At 44.2% G+C, this 24,952-nt stretch overlaps 2 protein-coding genes across 5 annotated transcripts in view; one reads left to right on the top strand and one right to left on the bottom strand.

Moving 5' to 3' along the window:
* Positions 1 to 11,450, bottom strand: part of RPP30 (ribonuclease P/MRP subunit p30) — a 31,411-nt gene extending 19,961 nt beyond the window's left edge. Inside the window, exons 1-5 of the mRNA XM_054034452.1 lie at positions 11,273 to 11,450; positions 9,217 to 9,272; positions 8,905 to 8,961; positions 6,469 to 6,543; positions 5,625 to 5,696 (exon numbers count right to left, since the gene is read on the bottom strand). Of these exons, the coding sequence (XP_053890427.1) occupies positions 5,625 to 5,696; positions 6,469 to 6,543; positions 8,905 to 8,961; positions 9,217 to 9,272; positions 11,273 to 11,357 (345 nt within the window). The 5' untranslated portion in view covers positions 11,358 to 11,450. The remainder of the gene's footprint in view (positions 1 to 5,624; positions 5,697 to 6,468; positions 6,544 to 8,904; positions 8,962 to 9,216; positions 9,273 to 11,272) is intronic.
* Positions 11,451 to 22,835: 11,385 nt separating this feature from the next.
* The window catches only part of HTR7 (5-hydroxytryptamine receptor 7), a 56,414-nt gene continuing 54,297 nt past the window's right edge, over positions 22,836 to 24,952 (top strand). For all 4 annotated transcript variants that reach the window (XM_054033261.1, XM_054033262.1, XM_054033264.1 and 1 more), the window contains exon 1: positions 22,836 to 23,971. In XM_054033261.1, the coding sequence (XP_053889236.1) occupies positions 23,448 to 23,971 (524 nt within the window). In that variant the 5' untranslated portion in view covers positions 22,836 to 23,447. The remainder of the gene's footprint in view (positions 23,972 to 24,952) is intronic.

The raw sequence follows: 24,952 nt of genomic DNA, 5'->3' as shown, positions 1-24,952 counted from the left end.
TTGCTGATGCAAGAGTCTCCAAAGCACAATTGTTTTACACCATGTACAAATGATTCCTAGATATACTGAAGAGGGCTTTGAGGAATATTGTCATTCCAAAATTTAGGCCCCATTTACCCTCCATTTCAAACCAAGTTTGATAAAGTGTTCAAAATCAGTTTAACTGCAGTTCTAGCTTAACAGATTTCCAACCAGCTGGCTATACTATCAGACACTCATTTAGCTGGAAGGCTGTTTAAACGGAGTTTAAGTATGGTTCCTTGGTCCAAGTATGGACAGAGCCTTAACCTATTTTTATCCCCTTCCTTATCTACAGTCTAATGCTATCAACTGGAAAGATGGGCAACTCATGGGACACCTACAGGAAATTGCAATCATCATTTTGGATTCTCTTTGGCTACTTACAAACTTTCTTTGATATTTAAAATGTCACCCTGGCCATTCCTGTTATCAAGATACTGACAAAGAGCCAAGGGGTTAGTGAATTTAGTGTGTAAATGTTGACAGTGAGCACAAACAACGCCCTCATTTGGCTCTGAATCATCCCCTACATGGGACAGCAGCAAGGGCACAGGAACTGGATACAGGAAGACACAAACAAGTGAATGAAAACAAAGGATCAGTCCACATTGCAATAAAAAAAACTCAGGGCTGGCCTGTGTCAGCTGACATGGGATTGCAGGGCTCAGGCTACAGGCTATAAAACTGCAGTGTAGACATTCAAGCTCAGGCTGGAGCCTGGCCTTTGGGACCCAGCCTGAATGTCTGTACTGCAGTTTTATACCCCTGCAGCCCAAGTCAGCTGACACGGGCTAGCTACGCGTGTTTTGTTGCAGTGTAGACATACTCAAAAATACAAAACAGAAGTTCCAGCAGATGATGTGTTGTGGGATGACAGAGAACCAGCCTCTCTCTACACCTGAGTTGGTTAGGAAAACATCTATTCCATGTCACGAATGTGCCATAACTGGAGGGGGAACTGTTCAAATTCAAGAATACCAGCCCAGACTCCCAGTGATTAGGAGCTGTCACAAGGAACAAAAAAGGAAAAGCCAAACTAAATAGAAGAAAGAAGCATGTTTAAAGGGAGAATTCCTAAATTGTCAAGAAAGTTGGAACATTTGCTGAGATCCACTCTACTCCAGTAATGGTCTTTGGATCAACCAGACAAGTCACACGGAGTCTGGTTGCCCAAACTTAAAAAGAAAAAAAATACATGGAGTCCTACCACTACAGCTCAGATCATGCACCCTCAATGGGGACAACAGCCTCATCTTGTGGACACATTGGTGTTGGCAGTAAAATAAATGAGTTATCCCTTGAAATTCCCAAAAACAAAAGGCTTACACTTTGGCAAAGTGATATTTTACTGATGAAGCCAATAAGATTTAAATGTTGACGTCTGAAGGAGATGCTTCAAAGGAAGATCAGGTAGATGCTAGTGAAATACGACCTACCTATTAATTTATTTAACAATCAACAGGACATTCAGGCTCTAAAGAATAATGTATTGCTCTAATTTCTTGTGTAGACTGAACATTCCAGTTCCAGTTGTTTTACATTGTTACTAGTGCCTCCTGGAAAGATCTTGAGCCACCTTAGGATAAAATAAATAGAATCATAGGACTGGAAGGGACCTTGATAGATGATCTAGTTCAATCCCCTGCATTGATGCAGGTCTAAGGATTATCTAGACCAGTGGTTATCAAATTGGGGTACACATACCCCTAGGAGTACACGAGTTTTCATGGGGGGTAGGCGAGAAAAATCCTCTAACGGTGGACAACGCACTTTATTTAGTAAGACTTGGCAATCTAATCAATGTTTAATCTCCATTCAATTAAAACTGAAGCCGCACTGGTGCAAATTTCCTTTCTGCTGTGTGACTCAGAATCAGAAGTTTTCAAACTCTGGGGTGTGCCCCCTTAGAGCAGGGGTGGGCACACTACAGCCTGTGAGCCGTTTTAAGCCGGCCCGCGACCCTGCTGAGGAGCGAGGTCTGGGGCTTGTCCCACTCTGGCGCTCCAGCCGGGGTGCTGGGTCGGGGGCGGCACCACGCGGCTCGGCCCCACTCCGGTGCTCCGGTTGGGGTGCTGGGTTGGGGGCTGCATCTCTGCCCCATCCCTGATCCCCTTCCTGCTCTCTGAATCTCTCAGTCCCATCCCAGAGCACCCTCCTACACACCAAACTCCTTATCCCCAGCCCCACCCCAGAGCCCTCACCCCTTCCCGCACCCCAACCCCAATTTCGTGAGCATTCATGGCCCGCCATACAATTTCTATTCCCTGATGTGGCCCTCAGGCCAAAAAGTTTGCCCACCCCTGCCCTAGAGGGACAAGGAGGAATGTTCACAGGGGCAGGGCTTGGGGAGGAAGCTCTACATCACCTCACAGGTCCACCCAGCCCGTCTGGTTGGGGGGTGGAGGGGGGAGGTTGCAACCAAAAACTGTAACTCAAGGGGGGAGGGGGTTTCAGCTCAAAAACTTTGAGAAGTGCCACTCCCATCCCCATCCTGAGCATTCCTTTGAACCCCCAGGGGGGCACACAGTTTGAAAATCTCTAGAAGCTGTTGCTAAATGGAAGGCAGAACCCCCCGCCCCTGCACACATTGCTTCTGCCTATCTCAGATGGGAGTACGTGACAGACTACATTATTTGGACAGGAGTACGCAGCCTAAAAACTTTGAAAACCACTGATCTGGACCAGCCCTCACGGGTGTTTGCCTAACCTGTTCTTAACCTCCAATGATGGATAGAGATTCCACAACCTCCCTAAGTAATTGGTTCCAGTGGTTAACTACCCTTAAAGTTAGAAAGTTTTTCCTAACCTATATCTCCCTTCTTGCAGATTTTTTCTGATGTCATTTGCATCTTTCAAAACCTAAAAACAGAAAGAGGATGACAGTCCAAGGCACCTTAGAAAACTATTCAATAAGAGGAACATTAATTTAAAAGAAAAAAATCAATCAAATGGTAGTTTTCTTAAACTACAGTTGTTACAAGTAAGATTTAAGATTACTATGGCTGAAAGATATTAGAAAAAAAATCTTTCAGTGTGTTTACTTTATATAGTCAAATTCTACCGCTGTCAGTTTCCTGTACATACGAGTCTTTCACAAGGCAGAGGTAAATTTTTTTTTTTTTTTTTTTTTAAAGCAGGGAAGTTTGATGGTTAAATTACAAAAATAGGCTGGGGAGGCAGGAGCATACAGTGGCAGCTGTAGTAACAGAAAATAGTTTTCAGCCATTTTTTTAAATAGACTCCATTCCAAGTTGGCAGACTTCCTTTGAAAGTGAATACTAGCATTCCCACCAAGAGATTCAGTATGCAAGTTGGTAGTCCATCATCTCCCACGTTAAAGATCAGTTTGTTCACTGTCAGTCAGACTAGCAAAAGCACACGGTTACTTGCTACTCATGCTTGGAATTCCACAGTTAGCAGAGAAGCCTAATGAGTTTTCAATCAATGAATCCACATGACAATTTTATGTGTGCAAAACATTTTGATAAATGACAGGCTGTGTCAGACCGTCAGCCTGATTGGGGCACTCACACCAGCTACGCAAATATCGCACATTTTAACACCTTGTATACGAGACACAGGGAGGTAGCGAATGTCTACTGCCTGACTTGTTAATCCAGAAACCACTTTGCATTAGATAGTGCTTTAGAACCAATAGTTTTCTGGCCGTGGTGTTTGTTCAAGATATATTGACAAAGAAACAGTACAACTTAGTGTGCAGTAGAATGCTCAATAACCACCGGAGTCTGATTGCACATTAAGTGTATTTCCACAGCAACTGTAAAATGCTTAAAAACATGATGGCCAGAAAACGCAGTTGATCAAGAAGCCGAACCTTCTCCTGTCTGACAGAATGACTCTGAAAAGATATGGTACTGCGAGGGGAAAATGTAATTTCTACTACTAATTATTTGTATTACCGTAGTGCCTAGGAGCCCTCATCATGGACCAGAACCTCACCATGCTAGGTGCTGTACAAACAAAGACAATCGCTGCCTCAGAGAGCTTACACTCTAAGTAGAAGACAACAGATGGATACATGCAGACAGATGGAGTAGGACAAGGAAACAATGAGCACTATTGGTCAGCATGATAGTGCTGTGATTTCAGGTCACTAGTGGCCTAACCACTGTCAAGTTTTCTGTAGGCTTCACAGCGCAAGTGAGTTTTAAGGGGGGGTTTTGAGGAAGGTAATGAGGTGGTTTTGCAGATGTTTACAGGGAGCTCCTCTCAAGCCTGAGGAGATGGAGGGAAAAAAACCACAAAAGTGCTTGTCTGAAAATTAAACAAAAGGGAGATGGAGGCTGGTATTATGAGCCAGTTAGAGGCAGGAGGAAACCTCTTGATACTCAATGAGAGATGATAGGTAGGGTGAATGTCACCTTACTGGATAAGAGTAGAACAAATTTTCTCTATCAACTACAAAAACTGAACCACATTAGATCATATTCAAACACACAAAACTGCCTTTATAAGTTGACAGGAATAACAATACAAATTTTAAAGGGTATAAAATAGCTGTATTTTGAGTGATAACCAATATGAGAAGCAAACCTTATTTAACTGGTTCCTGAATATATATCACAGAAAGATTAAACCACTAAAAGTGAATCTTTCTCAGGAGTATGGTGTGGAGCCCTTTCACTGTGATAGTTTGTAGTGTCCAAAACATCTGTTTAAAATATAAGAAGATTTCCGTGTAGCAACACATTCAGAGAATGAATCTTTACCAACAGGGAACAGGGTAAACCTGAAAGTTTGTTTTGAACTATCACACTATTGTGTTCAAGAAAACTACAGCTTTCCCTTAAATATTTTTCTCCTCTTAAATGCTTTTGCCTGGGTTTACTTCACTTCCTGCAGCTTCAGTGCTGCCCTTGGCAGCAGAAGGGAAAACTGCACACAAATATTTTGTAAGAAAAACCATGGTTTTGCAAGAGCAAAGCTTTCTCCTCCTACATTTGGCAAAAGCCCGTCTCAATGCCAAGGGAGACTTTTTTTTTTTTTTTTTTTAAATGGAAACATTTGATTTAGGAAAATACATTCTACATGTGCAGAGACTATAGACGCAAAGCTGCGTCCTGCCCTACCCTCCTCCACCCTATTTTGTTTTTTTTTACAAAATGATTGGCTGCTATTTCCATATGGCTTTTCAGTAAGAGATCTCAGACTTTTTTTGTGGGGGATGGGTGGTAGGTCAGTGAGAGAAAGTCACCCACAAAACCCCACTGCTCAAACATTTAAATCCTACATTCCTTCAGTCATCACAAAGCATCATTTCAACAGAGTTCTAAAACAATTCCTACTAAGCCAAAGAGCTAATGAGCTGAGGAAGGTGTTCAAATTTAGGAAGTCAAATGGTTTGAGACAACCTTTCTAAACACTGACAGCTTAACATGGGTAATGGATGCTTTTCTCTCACTGCCACTTGGTGTGCTTTTTCTGCCTTGCACTCTATCAAGTTTGAGATGAAATCCAAGCAGAACACTTGCCTAATCCAACTCAAAGCACTAAACATTATTCCAGCATTGGCAGCTACGATCACAAATGGATTCTCAGATGCGTCGAGAGAGGATATATATATATGTGTATTTAATACTTACGTGAAACAGTTTCTCTGTCTTTGGAAACACGGCTATGATGTCATACAATCTTATATTTGTAGATGTTGATCTCTGACAACAAGGGAAAAAAAATCACGCTAATTTATGGAAGATGTTAAAGGTATGTACTATGAAAATTGCCAAAACAACAACTAATAGAAGCCACGCTTCTCCAATTGTGAGTTGTAAAACCAAACCACTCCTATTAAGGCTCTATTAGCAGCCCTATCTGCTGACAGTGTTTCACCACGGTCATTATTTTGGCGCTCATTCGACACAATAAGTAAAGCACTAGCGACTGTTTGCCTTGTAAGCCACACACATGTCCTACTTTATCACTTAGAAAATGTAAGTCCTCCCCTCGCCCAAGTTATTAGAACACCCAGCAAAACTCCCTGGAGCCTCAGGAAGGAGGAGGGGAGAGGGATAGTTATGCTGGAGTTCAAGTTTAAAAACAAACAAACAAATGCAGTATCAGCTCTATTGTCATATTTTAAAATCTGAACTCAAGTTCTAGAGATGGGGTGATGATTTCATGTTTTAACACTTCTTCCCCCACCTTATCACATGGGTTGGTAGCAGCACTTTACTTGAAGCCTTCAGGCATGGGAACAGAACTCTGATTTCTCATGGCAGCATGTTACACCATTAGTAAATCACCAGTGCAGAGCACATCCCAGTTTTATAAAGTGAGATCTTCAGAGAGTGATGTGATCGTAAGGAGACATTATAGCTCAGCAAATTAGTGCAGTATTTTTTGTGAAATCCATAAAATTTCAAAAATAACATTTTACTATGAAGAGAAAATACAACTTACAAAATAAATACATTTTAAAACACTTACCAATACATTGCAGTGAGAAGGATCAGAAACTACAAGCGTTAGTCTGGTTACAATTTTAATTGGTTTGGATTTTCCCTGTAAGCAAAATAAACCATCAAAGAGACTGTTGACGAAAGTACAAAGCAAAAACCTAGCTAATAGATTTTCATGCCTATTATTATATATAGAGAATGATGTTTTGTTTATATTTTTGACTATACCAATTTTCTGATCACTTCTAAATATACTCTTCATATTTTTGTCTTTCTAATTTTAATGCTTTGCTTCTGTATTTTTTTGGTACATTTCTGCTCTTCAGAAACAGTGGATTTTCTTGTATTTCTTTGACATCTGTTTTTGCTTTAAACAAACGAACAAAAAAATCAACACAGCAGAGTAACAACACATTTTATTGTGTTACCGCTACTGTTCTCTAATCAAAGAATAAGGGCACTACAAATGCAGTTTTAAAATTGAAGTCCATTTTTATATATACACCTCTACCCTGATATAACGTGACCTGATATAACATGAATTCTGATATAACGCGGTAAAGCAGTGCTCCGGGGGGGGAGGAGGAGCAGGGCTGCGCACTCCGGTGGATTAAAGCAAGTTTGATATAACGTGGTTTCACCTATAATGCGGTAAGATTTTTTTGGCTCCCGAGGACAGTGTTATATCGAGGTAGAGGTGTCTTGCAGTTTGCAGAAGATAATGCTGCCCACTTCTCATTTACAATGTCACCTGAAAGTGAGAATAGGTGTTTGCATGGCACTGTTGTAGCTGGCGTGACAAGATATTTATGTGCCAGATGCGCTAAAAATTCGTATGTCCCTCAATGCTTCAACCACCAGTCCTGAGGACAGGCGTCCATGCTGATGACGGGTTCTGCACAATAATGATCCAAAGCAGTGCGGATCGACACATGTTCATTTTCATTATCTGAGTCAGATGCCACCAGCAGAAAATTGATTTTCTTTTTTGGTGGTTTGGGTTCTGTAGTTTCTGCATCAAAGTGTTGCTCTTTTAAGACTTCTGAAAGCATGCTCCACACCCGTCCCACTCAGATTTTGGAAGGCACTTCAGATTCTTAAATCTTGGGTCCAGTGCTGTGGTTATCTTTAGAAATCTCACGTTGGTACTTTCTTTGCATTTGTCAAATTTGCAGTAAAAATGTTCTTAAAATGAACAACATGTGCTGGATCATCATCCGAGATTGCTATAGCATGAAATATATGGAAGAATGTGGGTAAAACAGAGCAGGAGACATACAATTCTCCCCCAAGAAGCTCAGTCACAATTTTAATTAACACATTTTTTTAACAAGCGTCATCAGCATGGAAGCATGTCCTCTGGAATGACGTCCGAAGCATTAAGAGGCATATGAATCTTTAGTGCATCTGGCACATAAATATCTTGCCACGCCAGCAACAACAGTGCCATGCAAATGCTTGTTCTCACTTTCAGGTGACACTGTAATTAAGAAGTGGGCAGCATTATCTCCCGTAAATGTAAACAAACTTGTTTCTCTTAGTGATTATCTGAACATGAAGTAGGACTGAGTGGACTTGTAGGCTCTAACATTTTATATAGTTTTGTTTTTGAGTGCAGTTATGTAACAAAAAACCCTACATTTGTAAGTTGCACTTTCATGATAAAGAGATTGCATTACAGAACTTGTATGAGGTGAACTGAAAAATACTATTTCTTTTGTTTATCATTTTACAGGGCAAAAATTTGTAATAAAAAATAATATAACATGAGCACTGTCCACTTTGTATTCTGTGTCGTAATTTAAATCGATATATTTGAAAATGCAGAAAAACATCCACAAATATTTAATACATTTCATTTGGTATTTTATTGTTTAACCGTGTGATTCAATCACGATTAATTTTTTTGAGTTAATCGCGATTAATCCACAGCCCTAGTTAAGATTTTGTCACAGTTATTTTTAGCAGAAGTCATGGGCAGGTCGTGGCCAATAAACAAAAATTCATGGGAGCCCTGACCTGTCCATGACTTTTACTAAAAATAACAGGGGGAGAGAGGGCTGAGGGAAGGAATGACACCTGGATCCTCATGGGGGAGGAGGGACTGACAGCCCCAGCCCCACTGGAGGGGCACAGTCTTGGCTCCAGACACTGCCAAAGCCGTGGGGCGGGCGCACACAGCAGCGGAGCCAGCCCCAGCCAAAGCCATGGGGGAAGGCGGGCACAGTCCTGGCCCAAAGGTACGGGGGGGGGGGGGGGGGGGGGGCGGGGAAGAAGGGGGACAGACGCGCATGGCCCTAGCCCCGGCTGAAGCTGCAGGGGGAAAGGAGGGGTGAGCACAGCCCTGACTGCCTGAAGCCAAAGTCATGGAGGTCCAGTAAAGTCACAGAATCTGTGACTGACCTCTGTGATTAAATCGTATCCTTAACTATCATGTGCAGGTGGAATTTAAACTCTAACATACCTGTACAATAGGCAAAGATGGAAACAGTTCTGAAGGAGATATTGGTTTGACAATCTCCTGAAACAAAAAAAACAAACAAAAACACCACGGTTAAAATGTATTAAACATGGGGGATAAAAAATTTAGGCCCAAACTGTACAACTTCTAGATAGATGGGGTTACAAAATGATAGTTTAGTCATGTACTGAAGGATCCTGTAATTCCCTAACTTGCTTCCTTCTTAGATCACTCATCTAGATGTATGCATAGTTATGAACTTATTACTAAGTACAAATAAAGAAAACAAGAATAAATATTGAAACAGAGCCCTACCTGTTTCTTTTCTTTGAAATCAATGACATGGTTAATAGCAACAGTTGAATATCCCACTAGAAAAGGTAAACATATGGTAAGTTTGTTTTGTCCAATTTACTATTTAATAGAAATTAATCAGAATAGAGAGATTTAAGATTAGCAATTAAACTCCACACATCATTTACAAATCTGAAAGGTTTATTTGTGTAATAATTTGAGATTTCTGAAAACAGAAAATCAGTAGGAAACATGATGCCTTAACGTTAAAAATTTCCCCCCCTTTAAATACATGAAGAATTATGGTCCCAGTCCTGCAAACAATTATGCAAATGCTGAATTGTAAGAACACAAGTAATCCCATAAATTCAATGGGACTACTTGCTCCTTAATGTTAGATGCACAGTTGCTTATAGGACCAGTGCCTGAAGGTATATGTCTACTCAGAAAGAAAGAAAGAAAACCCACAAAAACACCCCGCTGCAGAGAGTCTCAGGGTATGTCTACACTACGATTAGACACCTACAGCTCACCTGTGCCAGCTGACTTGGGCCATATCTACACTTACATGGCTGTGCCGCTGTAAGATTGCTCATGTAGGCACGTTATGCTGACAGGAGAGAGCTCTCCCGTCTACATCATAAAACGAGGTCAATGAGTGGTGGTACCTATGTCAGCTGGAGAGCGTCTCCTGCCGACATAGCGCAGTGGACACGAGTGCTTATGCTGGCAAAATTTATGTCACTCGGGTGGGTGTTTTTTTCACACCCCCAAGCGACAAAAATTTTGTTGATGTAAGTGCTAGTGTAGACATGACCTTGGACTCACGGGGCTCAGGCTAAGGGGCTGTTTAATTGCAGTGTAGACACAGGGCTCAGGCTTCCTGAGCCCTGGGAGCCTCCCACCTCACAGGATCCTAGGATCCAGCCTGAGCCTGATTGTCTACAACACCACAATTAAAGAGCCCCTTAGCCGGAGTCTGAGTCAGCTGGCACAGCCAGCCACATATTTTTAATTGTGTGGTGTAGACATACAATCAGAGCCAGGTCAACTGACTCAGGTTCCTGCTGCAGGGCTAAAAAATAGCAGTGTAAACATTCAGGATCCAGCTCCAGCCCGGGCTCTGAAACCCAATGAGACCCTCCCCCTCCCTGGGGCTCCAGCCTGAGCTGAGGAAGCTACATAGCAAAAATTCCCGACTAACAGGGTGGCTAGTATTACAGCGAAGTTTTACTAGCAATAGTGCACATCTGCCACGATAGAAAGGGAACACGTACACTGGCTTATTCATTGGACCTATCATAAGAGTTAGCCAGGTTATCTTTCCAGCCTCAATACACAGGAGAAGTTAAAATGTATTGCATGATGTAATGCAAACAGAGAGACTTAAAACTGGCCAGTAAAACTTATTTTGTTAAGAATGCCCCGATGCAGTTTGTTTGCTAAACACGGCATTACCAACGGTGCTAGGACAAACACGAACAGACACACAAAAACTGTAGCATGAGGTTGGCTTCCAAATTAGGAGATTTAACACCCCCCTCCCCCATCACATTTAGTTTCAGTCTGGGGATCTAGTCGAAAGGGAGACTGGAAAACCATGTTCTCTCAGTCTAGAGCAGGTCCCCGCAGTGCAGAGAGCACAGGTGGATGGCACAGTTTCAAACGAACGCCCCAGGCTCTGGGAACCAGGCGGAGTTGGCAGGACGATTCCGCACCCAAATCCCGAGACAGTCACCGCGACCAATGAGGCTGGTGCTACCAGCACAAAGGCTACTGCTTACTACCAACAAGGGGGAGAAGGCGGAGCAGCCGCACTCTCCGCACCTCGGCTCCACCCCGCAGGGCGGGCCAACAGCCCAGCGCCTAGGGAAGGGGGCATTCCTCGCACGCACGCTGCCGCCGGAGAGCGCCCAGCAGTCCGGCTCTTGCAGCAGGAGTCAGAACCGTCCCCGTGGGCTCAGAGGTGCCCGGTGCTACCCACCCCGAGCCCCGCCCAGCCCAGGGCCTGACAGGCTGGTTGAGCTGCGCGGAGCCCGCCCAGCGCCCCGGGAGAGGCCGGGCGGCCGCTACTCACGGTGCGCGGCGGCCTCCAGCAAACTCTGCAGCGACTTCCTCTCCAGCGCGCCCGGGACGTTCAGATCCGCAAACACAGCAGCCATGCTGCAACCACGTGGCACCAACAGCCTGGGGGCTGCAGCAGTGCGCGTGCGCCTCCGGCCCGGCTCCGCTCAAGGCATGCTGGGAGTTGTAGTTTGGTAGCTGTGGCGGTGCATCCGCTTCCCCTTCCCCGCCCAGCCGGCCTGCCTGCCAGTAGCGCATGACGAGTGACACCGACACTGAGCGCAAGGCCCCGCGCGCGGTGCCCACACGGCGGCCACCTCGGCCCCCGGACTCTCCCGGCTGCACCCAGGGCAGGTTCCCCTCAGTGCAAACGCCGGGTCCGCTCCCCCAGAGCGCCGCACCGTCTGCGAGCATCTCAGGCGCACAGCGCTTACCACTCTGGGGGCAGCCAGCCTGGGCCAGGGGCTGTCAGCCTCCCGGCACGGCCCCCGCCAGGAGAGCAGAGCCCGTGTGCGCAACAGGGAGAACGTGCGGCAAAATGTCTCAAGTGGAGACAGCATCCGCCGCAGGCCCCAGCGTGCGGAGACCAGGGGCAGCTTTCTGTGGGCAAGGGACAGCACCCACGTTAATGCTGCTTCCTGCCCCTACCTGGGGATTCCTTCCCTTGCCGATCCCTGGGTTCGGGATGCTGAACCCCCAGTGCATCAACCGCAGAGGCACATTTCAAAGAAACTCAGAAAGGTGAATCTCAGAGTTTCTGAAGCCCTCAAGCCCCCTCCATAGATGCCTCCCCAGGAGGGGATAACCTGGCTCTTTAGCTACACTGTAGCTCGGTATATAGATATTTTGTGGAGGTGGAATCCTTTCCCGAAACGAAGTTGAAACAGAAGACCTGGTGGTGGGCTCCTTGTTTGCTGGAAAGAACAGCACTGTAGCCACTAGATGGAGCAGCTATATATTTTAAACTGAATGATTACCAATGAAATTATTTAAGGCACCAACGGAGCATTGACAATGACAAGAAAAGGGGAAAATGGGTTTTTAAAACTCCTCATTTTCTGATCGATTACATTTGAAATGTAATCGACGTTGTTTATAAATAACTATACATTTGGCTTACATACACTATTCATGCATTTTAATCTCTGTTAGTGAACCTCACCCTCAAACTAGGATTCACATTCAGGGAAAATATCAGACAAGTTCTAGTGGTTGAGCATTTAAAGAAAGTAGGGGGGACTTAGATGGTCATGTAGGTACCTAGATTAATAGGCAACTAGTTAACTACATATTTTCAACACAAAAGAGTCAGGGTTGCATTTAGTTTAAGTTTTGGGTGAAATAATTATTTTATTTGTACCAGTTAATGCATCTCTCATTATAACTGCCTAGATATACTGCTCTTTCCAATACCAGTGCTTTAGTTCTCTTATTACTTAATCTTAAAGGCTCCTTCCTGGGTTATCCTAAATGTATCTGTTGCAATTATCACTCATTCAGTACAACCTATCGCTGTTGTAACTATGCACACAACATCGATTATACAAACAATGGGAGAGAGTGAGTGAGCCAGCAACCTTAGAGTGAGCCAGCATTTCTTCTTCTCAGGGTCTTTGGAGACTGCTATGGTGAAAATATGTATCTTACAGTTGGAATGGAAAACATCAATACTGGGACACTTTTTTACTTCCTTTATGAGAAAATACCAGAGCCTAGGGATGGCTGTAGAGAAGTCTTTATTTCCTGCTACTGCAGACTTATATCTGGACTTAAGATGGATGGAATTTGGTATTTGGGTGTCAAGAGTCAGTTATGAGTCCAACATGACCCAAAAAGCTGCAGTTTTCTTAACTGCTAGGGGAAAATGATGGTGTCAGTCAAGGAGAAGGTGAGGTGATCTCCAGCCCTTGAAGAATTCCTTCTCTCAACTAGCACCTCTTAGGTCTTGGTTCAGGTTGAGCCAACTATCCTTTTTCCAGGTGCCAGTCTCCTTGATACACTGGAATAAATAGCACCGTTGCACTGAATGAAAAAGAAACGGAGTTATGTGTCATTGGCAATATTTCTTGCACTGCAGCCTGTCCGTTTTACAATGTCCTGTAATGGTAATACATAGGTGTTAAATAGGAGCAGCAATAACAGAAGGAATTCATGCATCACAACTGTTGGAGAGGGGAAGCAGCTGCCCATCGTGACTCTAAAAGGAATAAGAATAGCCAGCTTAGTGCCATTTTGTTGACTCCTGCCACGAGAAGTAGCTGAATCAACATTACTTCATGTTTGACAATTTTGAAGGTGGATGACAGATGAGAAAGTATCAATATCATAGTTTGCTTCCGTATGTTGCCATAAGAGGTCTGTCCAACAGTATAGCCAGTGCTATTGGTGTGCCAATCAGATGCAGTCCTGAAAGATGTTTTAAGGAATTTCCTTTGACATAGCTGAACATGGAAAAGCTGTAGGTATTATTTCAGGTTTTCTTGAGCTAAGTTTAGGGCTGAATTTGTTTTTCTTCTTGCATTTGTGATGAATTCAAGACTTGCTTTTTAATTATTGAGTATTCATATTGTGGTAATGCCCAGAGGCCCGTCAGGATCTGGGCCCTATTGTGCTAGGTGCTGTACAATGCATAAAGACAGTCCTTGTCCTGAGACACTTACATACAATGTAAAGCCCTGATCAGGTAAACTGATCTGTATTTGTAGCCCTACTGACTTTAATGGGGCTTTGCTTTCTGGAGCAACTTGCAGGGTCAGGGCCATAAACCATGGCCCAGATCCTCAGAGGTATTTAGGTGTGGGGGGGGGAGGGGCAAGTGGGGCAATTTGCCCCAGGCCCCGGGCCCCACAGGGGCCCCCCGAGAATATAGTATTCTATAGTATTGCAACTTTTTTTTTATGGAAGGGGCCCCCGAAATTGCTTTGCCCTAGGCCCCCTGAATCCTCTGGGCGGCCCTGTTTAGGTGCACAACTTCTATTGATTTTAACTGGCTCTGTGTGAGAAAACCTATGCCTCTGGATGGAGCCTCATTTTGTATGTTGCTTAGGCCTTGATCCTACAACTGCTTTTGTTTGGACAGACCCCAGTCTCTATTAAAACACTTGTGTTCCAGCACTGTTAGCCAAAAACCTCTAATGTGTCCTGCTTCCACCCTTACCGACCCTAAATCCCTCCTGGTGAAGCCACGTTTCCCTTCAGCTAAATTAGTTTTTGTGATCTCAATACTGAGCATAGTTTGGGCCAGGTAGTGCATTTGTCTGGGACTCTCCATGCAGATTCCGAGGGTGCTCACATCCAGCCACGTACCCTGAATTGTGCTGGTGCACTTTCAACAGACAGCTCATGGCAGCTAATGTGAGACTTGCCATAGCTCTGAGTTTAACCCTTCTGGCGGAGCATTTCTTATTAAGTACTCCTATCTCAGTAATTCACTAATTTCATGCTCCTGTTCACCATAGCAGTGCCCTTGCTTGTTTTTGTTGGTGCAGGATGAATTTTTTGTGGTGGTAGAACTTGTCTCCCAGAGATATAGCACCTTCACCATAAGTTTTGCCTTTTCTTGTTTTCAGGTGAGATGCCTCCATAACAGTTTCTGGGTAACTGCACCTGTGTTCTCCCATCCCCACTGTGTAGTTTACTTCAGGGGTTCCCAGTCAAGTCTCAGCTCTCATCTGTCGCTGGGCAGGAACCCTAGTCCCACTCCCTTCTGACCAGATGGTTTTAAGGCTGCACTTACACTGTGATATTCCCAGCAAACCAGTCTGTCTAAAGGCTACCGCCTGTGCTTTGCTTTCTCGCCAAGGGCTATGACCAGGGTATTGCAGCCATCACAAGTTACCACACAGCTCTTTCTAAGCAAGCCATGGTGGATAGAAATCAATGATTTAAAAAAACTTGATTTTTTAAATTTAAATCAGATTTGTTTGATAAAATGTGTCTTGAGGGAAAAACCTATCTAAAGATAGACACATTATAGCTCAAAGATATCTCAGCATGGAATAGGGATTATAAATTCTAATTCTATAGTATGAGACAATATATTCATGCAATGTTTAAGAAAAAAATTTGTAAACGAGTTCCAATAGTTCATGGATTAGGGACCCAATCTAATGGGGTTCCAGGGGTTTCTGTATAGATTATTTAGGTTAATCTTTCTATCTACCCAATGGGACTAAGTGCTCAGTCTAGAACAGGGCTCAGCAATCTATGGCACAAAGGCAGCACGCAAGATGATTTTGAGTGGCACTCACACTGCCCAGGTCCCAGCCACCAGTCCCGGGGGCTCTGCTGCCATCCTGGTGTCCTGGACGCCGGCCCCCTGTGACACGGGGTCCTGTCCGTTGGCCCCACTCAGCCCGCTGTCGGCCCCGGGTCCTGGCCACCGGTCCCAGGAGCTCTGCTGCTAGCCTGGGGTCCTACCGCCAGCCCCCTGCCACCCGGGGTCCTGTCTGCCGGCCCCGCTCAGCCTGCTGCTGAGTCCCAGGGGCTCTGCTGCCATCCTGGGGTCCCGTCCGCCGGCCCGGGGCTCTGCTCCTGGCCTCAGCTTGGGGCTCTGCAGCTGACCCCAGCTGCCTGGGGCAGTGAGGGATGCAGACAGGGGCAAGAGGGGGCTCAGTTTAGCACCCCACCTTAAAAATTGTTCCAGTGCCACTATACTGGGATATTTTTAAGTCCTGATTTGCTGCTTACATCACTATCACGTCACGTGTAACAGTGCCGTCTGCCGCATTTATTTTTCCACTGTAAGTTGAGAGGTACATTTGACAAAAGCAAAGTTAGATGTCTGTTCATTTCAGCCTTCTTGGACAGACACATTTGGATTTATTCAAAAGAAGGACCGTGCTGTTTGTGCTTTCTGTTGTGAAATTGTTGTTTGTCGCACATCAAGTGTTTGATGACATTTACAAACGAAGCACGGGCAAACTTTTCTTGACAAAGCAGACAAGACTGAATTGATCAAAAAGGCAGTAGCAAGATATGAGAAGCAAAGCAGTGATTTTAAATGCTTAAGTGTAAGTAAAAATCAAGCCACAGAAGGAAGTTATAAGATTGCACAGGTTTCAGAGTAGCAGCCGTGTTAGTCTGTATCCGCAAAAAGAAGAACAGGAGTACTTGTGGCACCTTAGAGACTAACAAATTTATTATGCATCCGAAGAAGTGGGCTGTAGTCCACGAAAGCTTATGCTCTAATAAATTTGTTAGTCTCTAAGGTGCCATAAGATTGCACAGTGCAGTGCAAAAAAATGGAAAGCCGTTTACAGATAGGGAATATATAAAATAATTTTTTCTCAGAAATTCTGAGGTTTTGTTCGATGATTTGCCAATAAAGATGCGTAACTAAATAAAAAGAACTGCTTGTCTCTGCCAGGACAGTTGAGAGATGCGTAAGTGAAATGGCAGAAAACATTAATGAAAAGCAGACGACTGCATTAAAAGATACAACAGTGTTTAGCATTGCAGTTGATGAGAGGGTGGATATAAATGATGTCCCACATTTTGCAGTTGTTGCCAGATATTGTGCTTCCGATGAAATCCAAGAGGAACTTTGTTGCCTAAAACCCCTGCATGGCACTACAAAGGGGGAAGATATAGGGAAACTTTTGTAAACCATTTTGAAGAATGAGGAGTTGACATCAGAAAAATATTTTGTATGACAACAGATGGTGCTTCTGCCATGGTCGGAAAACAGAAGGGATTTGTAAAGTTACTTGAAGATCAGATTGGCCGCCCGACAGTCAAATTTCACTGTATCATCAATCAAGAAAACCTGTATGCTAAAATTTCAAATTCAGAGCTTAATAATGTGATGAATACAGTGGTGCAAATTGTAAATGTCCTTGTTGCTCAATCTGCTTTGACTTACAGTTTCAAGCACTGCTAGAAGAGATGGACAGTGCTTATAATTCCACTTCACAGCAACATTTGGTGGCTAAGTCGTGACAAGGTTTTGGTGCGCTTTGTAAACTGTTTTGATGCAATCAAGGCCTTTTTGTCGGAAAAAGGACAAAACTACCTTGACCTGGATGATGACAAATGGCTGTGTAAGCTCATGTTTCTAACACCGCTCACCTAAACGAACACAACCTACATCTCCAGGGTGCAGGGCAATCGGTTCTGGATCTTTATGAAACCTGGAAGGCATTTGTTGTAAAACTTGCAGTTTTTTCTCGGGATATTCGAACTTCGACCTTCCGCTACTTCCAACACATAAAAGAGCTATCGAGACGTTGCACCGTCAATGTCGATGATTGGAATGTACATGCAAGAACTGGAATCAGAATTTTCTGACAGATTTCAAGATTTCCAGCGATTTGGCCCGAAGCTTTCTTTTCTAATTAAACCTGAAAAGTTCAACGGAAGCGACTTGGATTTGTCTTTATTTCAGTGGATGGGTGTTGAAGATTTTGAAATGCAGCTCATTCCGTTAAAAAGCTCAGAATTGTGGGCATCAAAGTTTGGAGATCTGCTGAGTGCACTTGAAGCTACCGAGAGAGATCATGGGGCCTCTGTTATGACCTGCTGGACATCCCTGCCAGTGAAATTTAACTGTTTGAAGAAAATTGCGTTTGCAATGCTTTCAGCATTTGGATCCACATACCTGTGTGAACAGGTATTTTCACACATGAAATCTGTCCTCTGTCCTTCTTGGAGCCCATTAACAACTGATTACTCAGAAGTCTGTGTGCATCTTAAAGTATCCAAATATGTGCCAGACATTGGAAAACTCAGCAAGGAAAAGCAAGGGCAAGGATCACACTAAAATTCATATGCTTGTTTTGTTAAAGCATTATATGTTTGCTGTTGAAGAAAAAAATCCAGAATACATAATGTTGTTGTTTTAGTTGAATAAAACAATTTAAATGTCTGTCTGGTGATGTTCTCCTCCTAATACAGCACAAGAAAATCCTCCAAATATTAATGATTAACCTGCTGAATTGGAGATAGTTCACCTCCCAATGACTTCATAAATATCAGCTTCAGTTACATTTGGTAAATGAAATAATCAAAGAATCATTCATTTTCTGATATAGCTGTAAAACTAATTTTTCAAATTAGTTTTCAAAATAAATCACTTTAAAAAGGTATAGTGTGTACCTTCTAAAAATGAAACCTACATCTATCTGAGTTGTGAAGAATATGTATTAAGATTATAACAACCAACAAGAATGCACTTTTATGTAGAAATCAATGATTAAATCGAGTCTTCCTGACTAGTGATTTAAATCAAATCCATCCTGAAGCAAGCCCATTTATTCTTAAGGTAAAAGTATTACAGAGAAAACATCTGAAAATAATAAACAGATTTAAACATACATTAAAGATACCAGGAGTCACCTATCATTCTTAGGGGCCCTAGTAGGCCAAAGACTTTCCAACCCTTCCACAAAGGGTGGGGCCCCTCTAGGACAGAAGGTCTTGTCCATTTGCTGGAGTAGAAAAGATCTGGTAACAATTCAGGCTCATCCTTTTATACCAAAAGACCTTTCTTTATTTCTTAGTCTCTAGAAAACCCACTTGAACTAGCTGTTTAGTTTGTGATTGACTTTAATAACCCCCCTCCCCGACACACACATTATTTTTAGTTCCTGGAGGACCTGTGGTTACCCTCTTCCTGGAGAAAAACACAATCATACTCATATATAAACCATTCATAAATTAAATACAATGGCCCCTAAAGATACTGAATGGGGATGCGATATCTGTCACAGCTGTGCTGCCTGCTGCAGTCAGTATATGTAATGTAGTCATCAAAAAAGTGAAAAATTCATTTCACATTTGTTTAAGTTGAGCAGATGCTAACATTTATTTTGAGAAGAAGAAAAGAAACACCAAAGAAATGAATGTTTACCACTCTGTTTTACTACCACAAAGTGGTGGTGATTTATTTTCACAAAGCCAGTAAAGAAAATTGCAGCTGCAACATCTCTGCTACAAGTCAAACAGAAACACGATGTGCTAAATACTACATGCTGGGAATAGAAATCCAGGTTCAAATAATAGTTAGCTTCAGAATGTAATTCAGATGGTGGTAAAATATGTTCAACATGTTGACAACATATCCTCCACAGGCTGGAGGGACATTTACCTATATCTTATTTATTATTCCCAGCACGCGAATGTTCAAAGCAGCAATAACTTACCAGACCTTTATGGGCACCAACGGAAAGGAGATGCTGATTTTGAAAGGAGAAAGAGTTGAAAGGAAAGAATAAAGAAAGAGAGAAAAGAATAGGTAAACAAACATGATATGAAGATGGACAGAATGGATCAGACATGGAAGGAAAAGAAAAAAGGGATAAAGAAATAGAAGGGAAAAAGCAAGAAAAATTTTCTGTTAATCGTACTTTTATTTTTTTGTACATCCCTGACACCATCCTGTATTTAAGTTTGGGGGGGGGGGAGTGGGATGGTGATTATTTTGTGCATTTTTGTCAATTTGGTTGCCCCTTTGCTTCAAGTGGTTAGCCAGTATTCAAGGCCTTATTGGGTTGTTTCCATTAGAAGGAGAAATTGATGATATGCATCAAGTATTTCTTTGGTGCAAATCTGTTTATTTACAAAGAACAGCTGTCAGTTTCCTTGCTCACAAATTCCAAACCTGCCTTTTCAGCCAGTCCTGTGCCCCAAGGACCCCTGCTCACTGTCAGGGCCACTCGTACCCTGCATCTCTAGCTTTCTGCCTCTCAGATATAGTCACTTGCAGCTGCAATTAGTCATTCCCTCAGCCTCTGCATTTCAATCATTCCCAGGAAACTTCTTGGATGTTGTGGCTTCACTGTGCTCAGGTTTTTCCATGCGGCCCAGTGCCTTGGGTGGTAACGTCCTATTGTTTCTAGTTATCTCACTCCGTAAAGGGGTTTAATTGCTTCTTCCACTTAGCCTGAAAAAAGGTGGTTAGCCTACTCATCAGCTTTAATTAGGTATGTGATTGTCTATTGATTAAAGAGTCTCTTGATGGCAGCCATTAACATCTTCCATCATAGCAATATTAATCCTGCTGGCTCCTCCGTATTCTTTAGTTGTCAAGTAAATGCAGAAAAAGACAACAGCTTTGATTCTCATTGGATGGAGTGGAGTGTAGGGGGCCACAGGGAGCCAGGGTTGGCTGCCTGATTCATAGACGCCCAGCCCTGGCACAAGACAGGGCAGCAACATACATTATTGGTGTGAGATCCTCAGGGACCTTACACCAGTGGAGGATCAGCTGTGGCAGAACTCTGTCCCACCATGCCCATACCCCTTCCTTCTCTTTACACTGGGAGTCAGGGCAGCTAGTGCAGAGGCAATGGAATCTCCTCTAGTGACTTTCCACTGGCAGAGAGTTCCTCTTTCCTCCACATTTTATTGTTTTTAACTTATTTAATTCTGTCAGATCTCAGTATCATAATCATCTAGTTGAGTCAGGCTTGGCACTACTGAGGGGAAAAGGGGACATTGTCCCCCCTCCCCCCATGATCTTCAAGGGGCCCCAAAGCTATTGTCAGAAAGGCCAAAATGTGCGCAAAGTTATCCAATGTTAAGCAGCAGAACGGCAGCAGATTGGAGAGGCTTCATCCTTTACATATAAGCCCCTTTGTTTTCAGTTTAAACCAATTTTTACTGAAAAAATCCTGGTTTTTACAAAAAGTATTCATTTTTTTCTGATTTTCACCCTACTGTTGTATCATTCAAATATATAAAAAAATTACTTGTTTTGTTAGGAAAATACAATACATTGCATGAGATAAATGTATTACAATAATTCATTAGTCTGTGTGTATATGCAAAGCTGCCTGTTGAAGTAAGGCTTAGCCTATTAGTCTAGTGTATTAGTCTAGAAGATACACACAAACGGGCAGACATGCAAGCTCTGAAGCACATGCGCATCTGAATGTACTGATGAATCTCATGGCCATCACGTACACATTTCAAGTAATTAGCAGATAATGGTTTAAAGATCTGACACACTAAAATGGGAAGAAAACAAAAATCTGTACCAGAATACATTTCAGAACACAAGGAAGTAGCTAAAAGTTCTAAAAAGACCCCAAAATGGAAGAAAAGAAGTTGAGTAAATGCACTGCAAATGGTGTTGCCCAGTTATTAAATGTAAATATTTATAGGCTAATAGTTCTAAGTCTACAACAGTAAATGTTTATTCAAATGAAAAGTTTTATTTGGGGATTAGAGAGATATTGTTTTCTTAAACTCAGAGGTAGCATTGTGTTTGGAGTTCTGTTTTAATTCTGCAGCAAACCACATTGAATTCCATTAATCAAAGCATCAATCTACTGAATACTTCCCCCCATCCCGTCCTTCTATCCACCAAAATAAACGCTGATATTTACCCAGAAAAATTATAAATAGTTTTTGCCACTGATTTTCACCTGTTTTTGTTGTAGCAATAAATACTGATACATTTTGGGGAAAAATTAAATAAAATAAAACCCCCAAACCAAAGTACCTATTTATATATTATAAATCACACCAAAATACTGACATCGTAGCCAAATTTTACTTTTTAAACCCAAGATTTTCCAGGGGTCTAACTAGTCTCTGGACTCCTGGAAGGTTAGTTGTTTTTTAAATAGTGACATCCAAGGCCCCAACATACCCACTTGCGCCTCCCAGTAATGGGACCCTAGAACTGGCCCTGAGGTCAGTCAAAACAGTGAGAAACTTCCTTTTACAATGTAGAATCACACCAATGACTACTAAACTCTTGCTGGATAAGCAGCCTGCAAGAACTTAACTCTTCTCTGGGTGCAACTGTAAAGAGGGCCACCACAGCACAGAAGCATTGCTGCTGAATGGATCCATCACTAGGCTGGGCTCAACACAGCTCACATTTCATCAGGAGAGAAAGAAACACACTATGACAGTGATTTCAACCCCGTGGGGGTCCACAGACTATATCTAAGATATCCAAAGGGGGTCATTCAAAAGTTTAGGGGTCTGCAAATGCACTACTGCATGAGGCCATCCAGAGCTATTTAGTGAAAATGAATGGAGCAGGAATTCATTCAGACTCTGGTCAAATGAATCAGCCTTCAAGCAAATTAGGAAAGAAAGGCTAGCAATGGATAGAGTTCCTATGAGGCACAGGCAAGCTCAAATTCAATGATAAATCTGCTGCAAGAGACGTTGCTAATGATATTTCTTGTTAGCTTCTCAGGTTAACTTTGCTCTTCACCTCACAATGCGCATCCCACAGGAATCTCAGCCCTCAGAGTACAGGGTACATCAGCCCTCCCAACACGCCTGGGTCCTGCTATTTCAAATAAATGAGCTCCTTAAGATTCTTCTTCCTTCTGCGAAACCTCGTGGGAGTGCAAAGCCTGGCTCTCCACATCCCCACGTCCTCCCGGGACTGTGATTTCAGAGGTCCCCTGGTCCCACACGGAGCATACCACAGTCTCAGTGCCAGTCTGGGGCTAGGGCTAGGATGCGGGCAGTTACTCATCCCAGCCTGCAGTCCTAAGGGCCCCCTCCTTTTCCTCCCACTCTCCCCTCGTCTCCTTCCTCGCCTTCCGGCCCCTTCCCCCAAGCAAGGGTGGCGGGGGACGGCGCAGAGGGGAGCATGCCCAGGACGGGTCCATAGCTGCCGGGGTCGCGGGCAGAGCTGTGGGCAGACCCCTGTGTGACCCTGCTCTGCTCCCGCTCGACTCGACCCTCCCGCCCCAGTTCAGAGGGGCAGGCTACTGAAGCCCAGAGGCAGCTGCGAGCGGCTGCAGGCGGGCGAGGGGCGGAGCAGCCAGGGAGACTCAAACTTCCCTCCCCGCAGCTCCCGCAGCAGGTAGCTAGGCTGGGCGGGGGCCGGCGCGGCTGTGGAGGCGGCAGCTGCGGGCGAAGAGCAGGCAGCCTCCCGGGTCAGGAGGGAGCAGCGGGCGCTGTGGGGCGCGGCCTCCCCGACGGCAGCGCTCAGGGCAGGCTGACCCCATGGCGAGATGCCCGCCCCCGCGGAGCGCGGCCAGCGGCGCGGAGCCGGCGAGCACAGCGGGGCATGGGGAAGTTGAGGCACCCGCCCCACCTCTGGTGGCAATGATCAGCTAACCGGGCTGAGGCGCTTCTCCCGCGGACTGTCGAGCGAGCCTCTGCCCGGGTCGCGGGGGCGAACCCCGGAGAGCTGGGGGCTGAGCGGGCTCGGGGACCCTCCCCAGGACCCAGCGTGTTGGGAGCCGGCGGCTTCATGGGCAGCACCCGTCAAGATGGTTATGGACATCAACAGCAGTCACGTGTCCGGCCCCCTCCGAGCCTTCGCCCTGGAGGCTCCCCGCGAGCTGAGCAGCAGTGGGATGGTGGCTGGCTCCCTGCACCCCCGCTGGCTGAAGATCATCCAGGATGTCACCGCCAGCCCCAGCCCCGCTTCCAGCCTGGCGGCCGACAATGACACTCGCTGCGGGGAGCAGATCCTCAGCTACGGCAACATGGAGAAAGTTGTTATCGGGGCCATTCTCTCCCTCATCACTCTGCTGACCATCGCGGGCAATTGCCTGGTGGTGATCTCCGTGTGCTTTGTAAAGAAACTCCGGCAGCCCTCCAACTATCTCATTGTCTCCCTGGCTTTGGCCGATCTCTCGGTAGCGCTGGCCGTCATGCCCTTTGTCAGCGTAACGGACCTCATTGGAGGAGAGTGGATCTTTGGCCACGTTTTCTGTAATGTCTTCATTGCTATGGATGTGATGTGTTGCACTGCTTCCATTATGACTTTGTGTGTGATAAGTATTGACAGGTGAGTGCAAAAGCGGAGATGCCAACATCTCGTGTGTACTTGTGCTGTGTGTCTCTTTCTCTCTTTGTCTGGAGCTGAGACAAGCAAACCGAGTGAATGCCCCCGTTTGAACACTACAGTGGCTAGGAGAAAAAATACAGAGTAGAAACATGACTCAAAGTTATTTAGTTGATAAGTTAGCAGAGAAGAATCTTGAATGCTGACTGCAGCTGGCAGATATGTTGTATGGCAATTCCACCAGGGGTCTCTTTTGCTTGCTTAATTTTCCTTGGGAAATAACAGATATTCTCAGAGGAAAAATTGATGGCATTTTTAAAAAGAAAAAAATCAGTTCAATCATAGACTAACCTATTTTACACCCGCAGCCTATCGTTGCTAACCTACACACAGGCAAATACACGTGAAAAATGTGGACACTAAAACCGGGATAGGGTATGTACTGACTGCAGGACAGCTTACTAGTAATTTGTTTCCAATGTTTAAATCGAGTTTATGAGTTCGATTCACCCCGAAGCTGAGGGAGAGGCAGCTTCAGGGAGCCTGCTGTGACTCCCTTTTTCTGCACTGGGCCAGCCCTGACATAAGTTACAGCAGGCTATAAGCTGTTGAAATTTATGCCTGTGGAGGATCGACACAGTAGGACCAGCCTCACCCCCACCAAACTCCCTCCCTCAGTATGCTGCCTGTGTGGGGCAGCAGTTGGCTCCAGCAACTTTACACCAGCTGGGATTTCCTCTCCACCCAGTGGTTTTGCCAGTGGCTATTTACAGCCCTTGTGCTACCTGAGTAGTGCAAAGGGGTTAGAGCAAAGGAGAGGATCTGGCCCGAAGATATTTCATAATTTTATTTAAACTATTGGGAATTTTGCTGTTATTGTCAACAAAAACATAGCAATTTGAAACCTTGAATTAAAAGCCAGTGGATTTTATTAATCAATATATATCAGTAATAATTGCTAGCATGGATAGAGCCATAGGAACT

Source organism: Malaclemys terrapin, chromosome 7, assembly GCF_027887155.1.
Source record: "Malaclemys terrapin pileata isolate rMalTer1 chromosome 7, rMalTer1.hap1, whole genome shotgun sequence".
NCBI classification, from domain to species: domain Eukaryota; kingdom Metazoa; phylum Chordata; order Testudines; family Emydidae; genus Malaclemys; species Malaclemys terrapin.
The sequence above is the reverse complement of the archived record's forward strand: the minus strand, read 5'-3'. Positions and strand labels throughout refer to the sequence as shown.